Source organism: Oreochromis niloticus, linkage group LG1 (genome assembly GCF_001858045.2).
Source record: "Oreochromis niloticus isolate F11D_XX linkage group LG1, O_niloticus_UMD_NMBU, whole genome shotgun sequence".
NCBI classification, from domain to species: Eukaryota; Metazoa; Chordata; class Actinopteri; order Cichliformes; family Cichlidae; genus Oreochromis; species Oreochromis niloticus.
In genome coordinates this window covers 22,246,212-22,259,181 of record NC_031965.2, presented here as the reverse complement: position 1 = coordinate 22,259,181, position 12,970 = coordinate 22,246,212, and the positions used below count along the sequence as shown (strand labels likewise).

General features: G+C 40.7%; 1 protein-coding gene across 6 annotated transcripts in view; it reads left to right on the top strand.

The window, feature by feature from the left end:
- The window catches only part of tcf12 (transcription factor 12), an 83,308-nt gene extending 71,912 nt beyond the window's left edge, over positions 1–11,396 (top strand). For 2 of the 6 annotated variants that reach the window (XM_019358771.2, XM_025906478.1), the window contains exons 14-21: positions 234–307; positions 2,075–2,146; positions 2,635–2,826; positions 5,279–5,384; positions 5,477–5,639; positions 6,923–7,152; positions 7,602–7,755; positions 8,803–11,396. In XM_019358771.2, coding sequence (XP_019214316.1) covers positions 234–307; positions 2,075–2,146; positions 2,635–2,826; positions 5,279–5,384; positions 5,477–5,639; positions 6,923–7,152; positions 7,602–7,744 — 980 coding nt within the window. In that variant the 3' untranslated portion in view covers positions 7,745–7,755; positions 8,803–11,396. Of the gene's footprint in view, positions 1–233; positions 308–2,074; positions 2,147–2,634; positions 2,827–5,278; positions 5,385–5,476; positions 5,640–6,922; positions 7,153–7,246; positions 7,425–7,601; positions 7,756–8,802 lie in introns of those variants that run through there. The other 4 variants (XR_003219729.1, XM_019358773.2, XM_003442264.5 and 1 more) reach the window with 4 other exon arrangements.
- The last annotated feature ends 1,574 nt before the right edge of the window (positions 11,397–12,970 follow it).

Below are 12,970 nucleotides of genomic sequence, written 5' to 3'. Positions count from 1 at the left end.
ATGTGTCAGGATGCAGTCCAGCCATCAGGAAGTGATGCAGTTAAGCTCTGAAAGATAAAAATACCTCTCATATAACAACAAGAGACCAGAAAATCAGGATGTCAGTGTGTTATGACTGCGTGTTATTGTGTTTGTCAGTGAGCGTTTTTTGTGTCGGCGTACCAGGACACGGCTTTTGGCCAAAACTGAATCAGATAAGTGTTAACACTGACCTTCACTTTGTCTCTCCTCAGGTACAAACCAGTGGCCCCGCGCTGGTGGGCAGACCCCCTCCTCCCCAAATTATGAGAACTCCCTTCACTCACTGGTAAGCTCTCTGTCCGCCTCCATCTTTCAGTGAGAGGAGGATATGATGGATGCTCGCTTTAGATAAGCTGCCCATGAAGGACTGAGCTAGCATTACAGGGAGATTCCTGTCTGACAAATGTTTTGCTGAGGAAGGTGGGGGTAGAGGGATAACCAAACTGAACAATACCTGTCCCTTGGGGCATGCCATCTGTCCTCCACTCTGTGGGCCGGGTCTGGGATGACAGTTGGAGGATGGGTTTAGTTATGGGGGCTGGTGTGGGGGTGGCAGCTGTTTGCTGAACCTCTTCTCCAGAATTCCTTCGCTGCCGTACGACCAGAGCTGAAGATCGGATTTCATCCAGCCCTGCTACCTGATGCACATGTCATGTGTTTACATACTCTACTGGGAGTTTATTCCAGGGATAAACGGACTTAAATAAACTTACTATACAGATCCACAGACATATTTATATAATAAATAAAGATAGTATAATATTAGGTAATAACCCAAACATGTTTTAGCCACAGTAAAAAGCTACTTCCTGTATGTCAGATAGTTAATGTCTGGCATGAACAAAGCATACGACTATTTATTATTTTATGTCGTGAGGTAGATCATATTCAATGACGATAGATAGCGGCCACACAATAACACAAAATGTTAAATGCCTTCATAGACAAGCTGTGCAAATTAAAATGTAAACATATATGTTGTTTAAAATTGTTCTACATGTGATTTTTAAGGGTCACAGTCGCCTGCAGTCTTATCACATAGTTTGATTTAATCAGCCAGCTGTATGTAGAGACGGCCGTGGTAGAATGGGTCATCAACAACCAGCTGATCCAAGCAGAGGGTGAACAAGTGAATTAATAAAAAATATGCGTAATAAGTGTTAAGGAAATGCGTTTATGTTTCATGTGCATGAAAGAAAGAAAATATCGACCGATAGATTCATCATGATATAGTCTGTAAAGCTCCTTCATAATTCGTATTCACACTTAACAATGAAAAGACATCCAGGTTTAATATAAAGGATCCAATATCTACCTGGTAGGGATGTTCTTTAAGAATATCTTGAATCCATACCCGGTTGTTTCTGAGCCATTTAGGCTTCTAAGAGGTTAAAAAAAAATCAATTGCAGTTTTTTATTGAATGAAAAATCCAGCTGGCAGCCAGTGAAGGAAATTCCCATTTATAATCAGCGACGTTCAAGAGTGTGTTGAAATGACATCGTAGATCACGGTCCTCTGGTAGTTACGACAAAACTACTTGGAACATTGGAAAGTCCCAGAGAGCTCTCGGAAATGGTGATGAAGCTCTTTGAGGATTAGATTACAGTCAAAATGACTAATTTTGTTACTGGACGGGGCTGTGAAGAGTAGTTATATTAGTTTAAGACGAATTTTTTAAAAAACTGCAGACTTTGGTAATCAACACAACACGCACAGCTGGATGAAATGAACATAAGAAGGCAAAGTAATAAGGCACAGAAGACAACAACATTATTTATCCCAGCACATAAAGTCAGTGTAAAGTTTTAAACTTGTGGCGATGCAGAAAATGTGACAAGTGCTGTAGTAGGGGTCCGTAAATGCGCAAACAGCGAACCATTTTTATCTTTACAAAGTGAGTCGTCAGCAGCTGTGTGCTTCTTTCTAAATCCTGCCTCTTTCTATGTGCTTTCACAAAACAAAAAAACTGTCTCTACCCACAGCGTGTTTGTAGTATTTATAGATTCTGATCTTTTTTCTTTATTCTCTCTTATTCTTATTTGACTTTGCCAGAAAAACAGAGTTCATCAGCAGTTACATGAGCATCTCCAGGATGCCATGTCTTTCTTAAAGGATGTCTGCGAGGTACTCTTCAGATAGACTCTTTTTTTTTTAACCCATTGCGTGTTCCATACATCGTTTTGTTTTCTTGCACAAGTTCGACTACATTCTTCACAGTGAAATGCACTTTCATTTATTACTACTTCTGTCGCCTTATTGTCATGTTATGTTGTTGTCGTTTTTTTGTTTTAGTTTTTTTCTGCAGCCATGCCAGCTTGTAGTAATCAGCTTAGGTTCAGATGACAATGAAATTAAGTGGCTGCAGTGCCTCTGTTCATTTGAAAAACAAATGAGAACATATCCTGACTTCTACAACTCAAGCTGAAATGGCTCATTTGATCTTGCATTTGAATTGCCTTCTTTATCTTGTGTGGTTTTTTTTTTTTCCTCACCATACAATCAGCATTTTCAATTTTTGTCCTAATGTGCTTATACTAAGCTGCTCTGTCCTTCTTTTCCTCCCTTCTTTTTCTCCCTAACCCTTCATTTCTCAATCCCTTTGGTCCTCCCAGTCTCGAATGGAGGATCGCCTGGACAGATTGGATGATGCAATCCTTGTTCTGAGGAACCACGCAGTGGGCTCCACCGCCAGTCTGCCCAGCGACATACACAGTCTGCTGGGACAGGCACAAAATGGGCCAATAACAGCTATTGGACCAAATTTTCCTGCCTCTGCATTGGTTCCAAGTCGGACTGCAGCGATGGTATGATAACTTCATATAAGTATTTATTTATTACTGTACGGTATTTTTCAAACTACACCACATAAAACACCTTGGCCACCTGCTCAAAAAAAGGAGAGCTTTGAGACATTTTCCACAGACGAACAGTTGAATTTATACCGGCATATTTTCCATAAGTGTAATGGCTGGCCGTAGGCTCACCCTCCTCTTGAGAGCGGCTGTATACACAAGGGTGAGAGAGAAATGAGGAAAACAGGCACAAAGAAGTAAAGTTGCGCTATGCTGTAGGACGTGTTTGTGCGTTGCAATCCTTCTAGAGTTAAACTCGAAGCCCCTTGAGAACTGGGGGAATGCAGGTCTCGGTGTAAATCATGACGTGTTCGCCCATCCTCCTTCCGAGGTATTTGATTGTATAGAGCCAGGAGATTTGAACACATCTGCAGTGGAAATTAAAATGGGATGACTCGTCCAACTGTTATCTGGAGGTGTTTGGAAACAGTTTGGCACACACACAAACTTAAAAAGAAAAAGATCAAATTAATTTGAATGTGGGAAGAAGTTTAGATTACTTTTTTCTCTGAGATAAATGATGGAAGGAAAAGTTAGACAGTGATGAGATTTTGTATCTAATAAGCCAGTGATTAGCTGTAAATGTGGTGCTGCCTTTAAATTCAGACCGAAAATTAATATTCTTGTTTAAACGACTGTTATACAGAAAGGCCAAAAGGCTCCTTTTGCGTGTAAATTGATTATTAATTAATTATTAAATATCTGCTTTTATGCCTCTGTGAATAGAGTCATTGTTTCAGCTCCAGCATGTTTAACTTTTCTCTATAAAACAAGCACATATTGTGAGTAAAGTGTTTTGGTAAAGTTGTACTTTGATGCAGCATGAAGAAAGAATGAAAAGATCCATTTCTGAGTGCAGAGTGACATTTTAGTGCCCAGTCTGCACTTTTTGTTTTCTTGTCTTGATCATTGCAGTGGAGCTGTCGGGCAGAAATTCATTTATTTTCAAAGCAGTTTAGTTTTTTCTTTGTTTTAAGGCGGTATTTTTCCTGTCGATGGTTGTTTTCACTCGTACGCAGAGGCTGCTGGGTAGCTCACTTTGTCCCTTAACAAGAATTTTACTGTGGTTGTCAGAAGAGCTCAGTTTGATGTATTTGTTACAGAGAGCTGGGTTGTGGCAGTGATGTTGACCGACTGCGACTGTGAGATAGAACATACTGTGTCTGCACTAACACAGCACTTCCTGTGTGGGAAGAGGTCCCTTCAGACAGGGCTCAACAGCCTCGACACGGCACAGCCACAGGCTTTTTACTCCGGCTGTCACCCCGCCCTCTACCCCCTTCCACCCCTTTTCATCACTTCTTTTTAACAACCCAGGAAATCTGAATCGTTGGAAACGTGTGTCTGAACCCGCAGCCTCCACCCAAATAGAGGTCCTCAGCTGTATGGTAATCAGGCCCAGCCATGAAAATGGCAGCGTTCTTTTCTTGCCAGAGCCCCAGCCTCACTCCTCCTCCTCCAGACAAAGAGTTGTTTGGACACCTGTTGAGAGCACAGCAAAGATTAGCGTAGCGCTGGGGAAGGGGAGGATCTCGGAGCGGTGGGGTTAACAGAGGCCAACAGTGACTGGGGATCACATTCCAGAGGAAAAGAGGGAGATGCTCTCCACCCTTAGTGATGATTTCTCCGCCTTTCCTCAGTCCTTGAAAAAGGAAATCAAATAGCTCTAGAGCATGTGATAAAGGAGGGGCTTTGTGGCACAACGTGGTGGGAGTTGACCATTTCTATGTTATGAATGTGAACAAAATAACAAGGAGATAGTCAGACATTGGAGTGGGTTTAGCTTGACTTCTTTTGAAAGTGAACACAGAAGGATTATTCTTCTCGTAGACATGAGGAACAGACGGGTCCTCAGTTGTGGTTACAGAGCGGGCAGTCTGAGAATGTCGCAGCAGCGAGCAGTAACACAAAATGTAACAGTGACAGAGACAAATGAGGAGGCTATATATGGACCTTTAAGTATGGCTAAATATTGTGGCACAGGTGTTTTTTAAATTTGTGTTTATTTTCTATTTTCTACCCTTGATTATGCATTATAACGCTGCTGTGGAGCAAATCTCCAAAGTACCCACAGGTGTTGGTAATGACAGACTTGAATGGTGATTAAACCCAGAACTTGTGTCATGCTGTGACTACAGGTTTTAATAAACACTGCTACAGACAGCATCTAATCTAATGTATCTATACATATATAAAAGCATCTTTTTTATGATCAACCAGTGTAGAGTGCTCACCAAAATGTGCAAATCAGTATAACTAAGGTTGCTCTTTTACTTTAAAACTGTGGGATTTTCCATTTTAGGCTTTTCTCCTGCTCAAAAGTGCTGTTTTATTTTTATGAACAGTCTCCAGTGAGTGTGTGGCTGCTTCCTTTCTTCACGTGTCCTTCCTGTCTGTGTTGCAGCAGGGTGGTGACGATGCTGCCAGCCTGAACAACAGCCACGGAGGCCTGCCCAGCGCCGGCTCGACATCCAGCACAGAACTCAATCACCAAGTGGAAACGTTCAGAGGTCAGCTCCACCACGGCGCCTCGCTCTACAATATCCACACGATTTGGTTTACGTATGATGTCTTACCTCCGCATTTCTGTTACTAATAACAGGTCTTACTTCAGGCCTGCCTGGGCAGGTTCCAGCAACCCTGGAGCTGAAGGTGGAGAAACAGGACAAGGATGAGATGCTCGACAGCATCTCCACCGATAACAAGTCAGATGACGAGAGTGACAAAAGAGATATGAAGACACCTAGAACAGGCCCACGCACAAGGTAAGAGGACTTTTCGATACGAAAACGTGTGAAACATTCTTCAGTGAAAATAAGCTCTATGGCGTGCTTTGAGATGGTACAAACGTGGGATAAGGCTGGAAAGGTTTTCTTTCATATGTGACAGGCAGTGGAAATCTGCTACAAAGCTTAATTTACCTTTACTGTCATTATTTGATTTAAAATAGGCATGTCAACAAATGGGAACAAGAGCTGGGTAAAGAAATCCCAGAGGAGATGTGGAGAATACTGGATTCAGTGCTTTTTAACACCCCAAATTACAAGCAAATGGATAAATCTGAAACAGCCCTGCTGGAGATTATGGAACCAAACCATACTCACATGTTTTGGACATTTGGGAAAATAAAACCCCTTTTGGATAGTATTCATTCAGCACTTGGTGAAATATTTGGCTATACAATCCCATGATAATTTCAGATCTTATACTTGGATCACCTTAAAGGAAACATGCATCCAAAGCACCAATACCTGTTTAACATTCACCTAGCACTGACTAACGATCAAAACACTAAGCTACAGACAATGGGTTATTGTTGTTGTTGTGATGGTAAACTCAAATACAGACTTAAAATGAAAGAATATTTCTAAACATCTGGGACAAATGGTTGTTATACAAAGTGAAGGAAAGTGAAAAGTAACAAAAAAATCTAAAAGAGGCAGATTTGCACCGACACACTAACACTGGCACTGTACAGATGTTCATGTGCTTGTTTTATACGTTTCCATGTGGCTACTTTTCAGCTTTATTTTGCATTAGCTTAGCCACCATGTGTAGTAATTTTATATGTATAAACGAAGCAAATAAAATTCAGTTTTTTATCAGTTTGGTTCTTATGAATGGCACATTCACCTTCACATTGGACAAGTGAATACACGTCATGCATTTCCTCAGAAAACCTGCAACCAAGTTAAAGCCGGGTGTCTGATAATGGCCGGGACACAAACAAACAGAGACCTCCCCCAAGTCGAGGCTGGGAGGGTTAACCAGTCCTGTCAGGCAAATCTTTTGTGTCATTAACCCATGCTTAAGAAACAACAGATTTCACTTGACGCTGAGAAGGCGGAGCTTCTCAGCGTCAAGTGAAATCGTTGTGGTAAAAACTCATGGATGGTAAAAACTCATGGATGTTAAGTGAATTAAATTTTCTTCCTTTATGTTTACAGTTCATAGTTTAATCACTGTCATGTCTGGTTTGAAGACCACCCTATCATTGGAGCAGATGACTGAATGTTGGCTGCGGGTTGATTTCTTCTCTCTGCTGCAGCATCACCGAAGACGAGGATCTGAATCCTGAGCAGAAGGCTGAACGGGAGCGCGAGAGGAGGATGGCTAACAACGCTCGCGAACGCCTGAGGGTGCGAGACATCAACGAGGCTTTCAAAGAGCTGGGTCGCATGTGCCAGCTGCACCTGAAAAGCGAGAAGCCCCAGACTAAACTGCTCATCCTCCATCAGGCTGTGGCTGTCATACTTAGCTTGGAGCAGCAAGTCAGAGGTCAGTGTTGCAGCGCTGCCGCGGCAATTAACTGAAATGCTACATCACATCAAATCACTGCTGACTCTTAAAAACAACGTGTGTTTTCATGCAGTGTTCCTGCAGGTGGTAATTTAATTTCACTGTCACATCCAGAGAAGATACATGTGGAGCTAGAAAGGAAAAAATAGGGGATGTTTCTCCTCATGGAGCTGCCAGAGTTTCACAGACAGTAAAGAAAATGCAGGGCGTTTATTCAGCTCAGATGTTTCCCTGCAGTGCTGCATTTAGAGGTACTAAAATGAGTAATGATGAAAGATTTGAGGGGAAAAACAAACAAAGTAACGAACCTTTTATAACACCCTTAAAGCTTCGGTCTCTCTCTAAAATTTTTGATCTTCATTTTATTTAAAAAACATCTTTGACATGTGTTTAAATCAAGTTTAATCTGTGTTTCTGTGAACCCACAGAGAGAAATCTGAACCCCAAAGCAGCCTGCCTTAAGAGAAGGGAGGAGGAAAAAGTGTCTGGGGGCTCCAGTGACGCCCAACCAGCCCACACAGGAGTCCATCCAGGCCTGACCGACACATCCAACCCCATGGGCCACCTCTGAGTACGAGACAGGTACTCTCACCTCTAACTGTGCAACTTACACTGCTATGATGGTTTTCTCTAATAACTGAATAATCGGTCATCTCCGGTCATCTTTTCTTTCTACATTTTGATAGCATGATAATTGCGGTCATCCTGTGTTTTTCTTGGTTTAATTGATGTTTAGTTGATTACACAGGTCAGCATGATTGAATCATATTGTGACGCAGCATGTTTCAACCCGGCTTAAGTCCACAACCTTCATTTTTTACTTATGCTTCCTAAAATCAAATTTTTAACTTGAAGATGTCAAACTGTGTCCATTCTTTCAATCGTTGTTATTTTAAAAGATGCAGATAGATGGAATATTCACTAAATGATTAAAATTTTAATAAAACCTCTGCTAAGGTTACCAGAAACCATCAATCAGTCACATTTCATGAGAGTTAAAGTCGCCAGCCATCACTAAGAGGACAAATTTTGCTGGCTGACTGGTCGCACTTCCAGCCACATGCGTGGCTGTGCTGAGTGGGGTTTTCCCCTCACGGCTGAGAGCTTTGTTAAACAAGGATTTGGGGTGAAATAGTGCACGGCTTATTTGCCGTTTATGCATCAGAATCCGTTCAATAAACTGGATTTTCCAGACATACTTTTAGAGACAGTGAAGATAACGAACACTGGAAATATTGAAAAGTCCGGTTGTTCTTGGCCGGCAATCTGCATCTTTGGCTGGTTTTTCCTGTCCTGCGTCACTTTTTAGTAAGACACTAAATCTATGTTACCTCATTTAAAGTAAGCCGGTGCATTTTCTTCTCATTTTTGGCTAGTCGATCAACAAAACTGTATTTTGTATTTGAATAAATTAAACCCCTTTTTTATCCCTTATTTTTATTTGGAGGAAAAATCCTTTAATTTAAATGTTATAATTGTCCTTTATTGATTTATGTCTGATTTATGCCAGACTTTTTTTTTTTTTAATAAATATGTAAAACAGCAGCACCAGCTCTAGTACTGAAGCTAAAATTCAGACGGCCTCGCTCACCTCTGATCAGTGCTCTTTCTTTGCTTCCTCTCCTCCAGATCAGAGCGATGCAGATCATTTCTGTCCCGTCTGAGTCGGTGACCTTGCTTCCCAGTGACAGACAGGACTCACAGTTTGTGACACCAATTGGAGGAGACAGACCACTTGAAGCAAAACGACGAGTCTAACACAGTCCAATCCTAAGATTGAAGTAGAGCCAAGCGTCCAGCTCCCTGCGACCAGATTCCATTTGCAAATTTCTCCCCCACAAGAAAAAAATCTTCAACACATATCACTGTCTGCAAGAAGTGTGTTGCTTCTGAACAATCAGAGACTTCGCAATCTCCTCCAACCGTATGTGGAAATTGCCTCGTGCCTAAACTAAATTGACGAATGCATTGTAACAGCAATTGTTTTTGTTTGTCTGTTTCTTTGTTTTTTTCCTATTTATTATGTTATTGAGCTATAAAGTGTATGTCTAAAGGGAAAGTTAGGTCAATTCAAAGAGAAGCATGCGGCTTTTCAGTCGATCTATAGTTTGCCAGTGTCGCCATCAAACCTGAGCACTCCACCCCGGGAAAATCTTTGAGTCTGAGATCAGGGGGAAAATTGTTAGAGATTAATTTATTGGCCAGTTTAGATTGATATTTATACCCGACTGAAAATCATCACTGAAAAACAAAAGCACCCGTTTTTTAAATATAAATTTAAAAAAAAAAAATTATATATTATTTATATTTGTGTTTTCCTCGTTCTGCCACTGGCCACACGTGAAACCAAAACTACCTATGTTTGTTCCTGAGCAGTTTAGATCCGTCTCTGTGCTACTGACCGGCAGATAACAGGTCCAGCTACGATAGCGTCAGCAGCACGGGAGGTGACGCACAAACGGCAAACTGTAGCTTCACTGAAGGCTCAGATTTAGTTGTTTTTTTGTTTGTTTTTTTCCCAGTAGTGAGCAGTGAAAATACAGAGGGCAAACTTTTTGCAAACCTTAGCATTCCCTGCATATTTTAGTGTCTTAACTAAAGGAAGAGGGGACTCCAGCGCCCTCTCTTCCCTTTGCCATATAGTGTTAAACGTAAGCAGTGGCGTATGTTTGCAGATTCTTCCTCCGGGCGTCAGCACAGAAGTGGCTTTTTTTCTTTTGAAAATGTGTTATTATTTTCTTGTTTCTGCCACCAGCTAATCAGAGATCTCCTGAAGACATTCAAAAAAACAAGAGTAGAAAAACACGCAAAAAAAAAAAAACAACACAAAACGACGACCACAGTTTCTCCTGGCCTGATCAAACATATCGATTTTCTTTCTGTTAATATCTCAAGACATTAAATTCTAATAAGCGCAGTTACTCCTGAGTAAAATTTAGTTATGCTTATTTGTTGTAACAAGTCCTTTCTGTCCAGCATTATAATTTCCGGTTTTTAGCCAGCAGAGAAAATCTGTAAGTTATTTTCAGTGATGTTTTGATGGAAGCCGTGCTATTCTCAGTACGGCAAAGCAGACTGAACATTTCATGGATTATTCTGAGGATCATTGAACTGTAGCATGATCATGATAATGAGGATGATGATGATGAACAAAAGCAGGATTTTTCTTTTTTATGTTCCAAGACATCGGTCATGGCTTTATTTCTTTTTCCCTATCCGTGTGCATGCGTTACGTTTCTCCTTTTTTTGAGTCTTTTCGGTCTTAAGACTTGCTTTATATTCCATTTATTTCTTTGTATATTGCGTTCTATCATTATTTACACCTTAAACAAGGCTGCCGCATTCAGAACGAGTATTCTGTACAATAAAGGGACAATGGATGGAGAATAAAGGATGATGAGTTTACGATTTAACAACCTCATTTTAGTGAAGAAGAATCCAAAAAAACAGAGACCTGATCGGTTGTGGTGTGTTCTCTGACTGAATGAGGCCTTGTTCATCATTTCAGTATTCCTGATCTTGTATTTATGTCGGCAGACTTCGAGGGTATAATGTGTGTCACTTCCGGCTCGCTTCCCTTCATTTGTTTTCTTTTTTTTTAAACTTCCCGTTCTTCCTGTATTTCTTTGCTCCTCTGTTTGCCAAGTTAGACTTTGCTGTATCCCCAGATGCTTTCCCTTGTATAATATATGAAAAAAAAACGAAAATCAAAAGAAAAAAAAAACATTTGGCTTATTTTTCACTGTAGTTAGTCTTTTATACAATAATACTGTAAGAATATTTCTTGAATTCTAAATATTACTCTTTCTAGATTTTTGAAAGCAAAAGTTTTGAGTAAAAAGTTTCTTACTTTATTTTACTATATTAGATAGTAAAATGTACGGTTATTTACCATAACCTGTCCATTATCACAAAAAAGTTACAAATGGCATCTCAAGAACACGGCTGAACTGCTGCTCGTAGTTTAGTACTTCAAAAAGGCTCCGTACGAGCTCCAGATTCCTAAAAGCGCGACCTCCATCGTACTCCTCAGTCTCCGTTGTTGATTGATTGAAAAAAAAAAAAGGAAAAAAAAAAATTTGTTCTTGTGTCAAATAAAAGGTGTTGTTGATGCACATTGAAAAACTGCGGCAACGAGAAATTGAATTTTCTGTCATTTTCAAACAGAAAAACACGATGTATATAACATTTATGTTGCAATAAATGTGCCATCTTTTTTTAAACTCGATCGTATGTGCATTTATTTCGCTCATCTTCCTCTCCATATTTATATTTTTCCACCTCTCCATAACCTTTGTTGTGTTTTAACGCACAGGAAAGAAGAGCTCTGAAACAATGGGATTAATTTAGACTTCCTTATTGTTTTTGTTATTTTGTTTTTGAGACATTTCTACAGTGGATTTAGGCCAAATGAGTGTTTTATAGTATGTAACTCTTTTTTGAAAGTAATACCAGTGGACCATTGTAGTCTGTATGAAAAGTACTATGAATATATGTTTCTATTTTTAATAAAGTGTGATAGCAGCGTACTACATGTGCTGTGCTCCTACTTTTTCTTTTTTGCAAGTGCATTTATGCAGTATAGAGACAGATCCTCGTGCCTTAAATAATATTTGAATAAATTGTCTCAAAATGACCCACCCAGCACTGAAATTGAACTTCCACAGTCATATTGAAAAGCACGAACCTAAAATGTTTTTTAATAAATGGCTTTGGTGGAAGTGTCTCTCTCTGTAACCTGCCGTACTCAATCTGCTACTTGTGCTGTGACTGAAGTTAATGAATCCCAAAAGCGTTGTGAAAATGCTGCTCTGAACCTGGAAGATTGTTGCTGTGCTGTAAATCTCAGAGCCCGTACATCTGTGCAGAATTATCTCCGTGCAGATGTAAGCATGGAGAGCACTCATCGCGTCCTGAGAGGTCTGATCTCGAGTCATTCGTCAGACTGAGGTGACAAAAGTGCTGACTGCCGTTCTGTCTGCGGTGAGCTCAGTGATGCGCGGTGGCCTTCCAGCGTTCCTCGCAGGGATAAACGGAGCGTGTGACTGTGCTGAGCTCTGGTGGTGGTGGTCGTGGGTGTGCATGTTTTCTGTAGGAGTGGGACCACCATGTCTGAAGGCTGACTTCCTGTCATGGCTGCTGGCTGAGCCAGCTGACAGAAAGTCCTTGGCTCACATCCTTGAATCTCAACCAAAGAGCCTGCTGCTCCTCCTGCTCTAACAGTAAGATCATCCGCCTCTCTGCTACTTTCAGGATGCACGCTGCACTGAACAGGCCTCTTGTCTTCTGTTTCACTTTCTAATCTCAGCTCTTTAAGATTCAAGGCTTTTTGACCATTTCAACATAGTGAGGAGAACAGGATATGATATTCAGACACTTCACAGAGACACAAAGCAAGTGCTTATCTGTCAATAATGGAATGAAGTGTAGAAAAAAATACGACAGCACAATAATAATTTCAAAGATTACTTTTGCATGCACTCAAAAAGCAATAATATACTGCTCCTCCTGCCCACACCAGCTGCACAGAGATCCATTTTTGAAGCCGTTTCGAGTGATGGATAAAATACCTAGTCCTTGTTTTATATTAAGAAGCTCATAAAAACGCTCCACGGTATTGAATTAGACACAAGAACTTCCACAGTTTGTCTTTTTAGTATCAAATTCCCTCAGTAAGGAATCCAGGGATAGCATCTTTATGAGGAGTCGTAAGACAAGGTGAAGCTTGATGAGGTTCACCTGTGTGTCTATGTGTTAATGACCTACCTGGCATTTGTGCACCCACTGTAACCTGCCA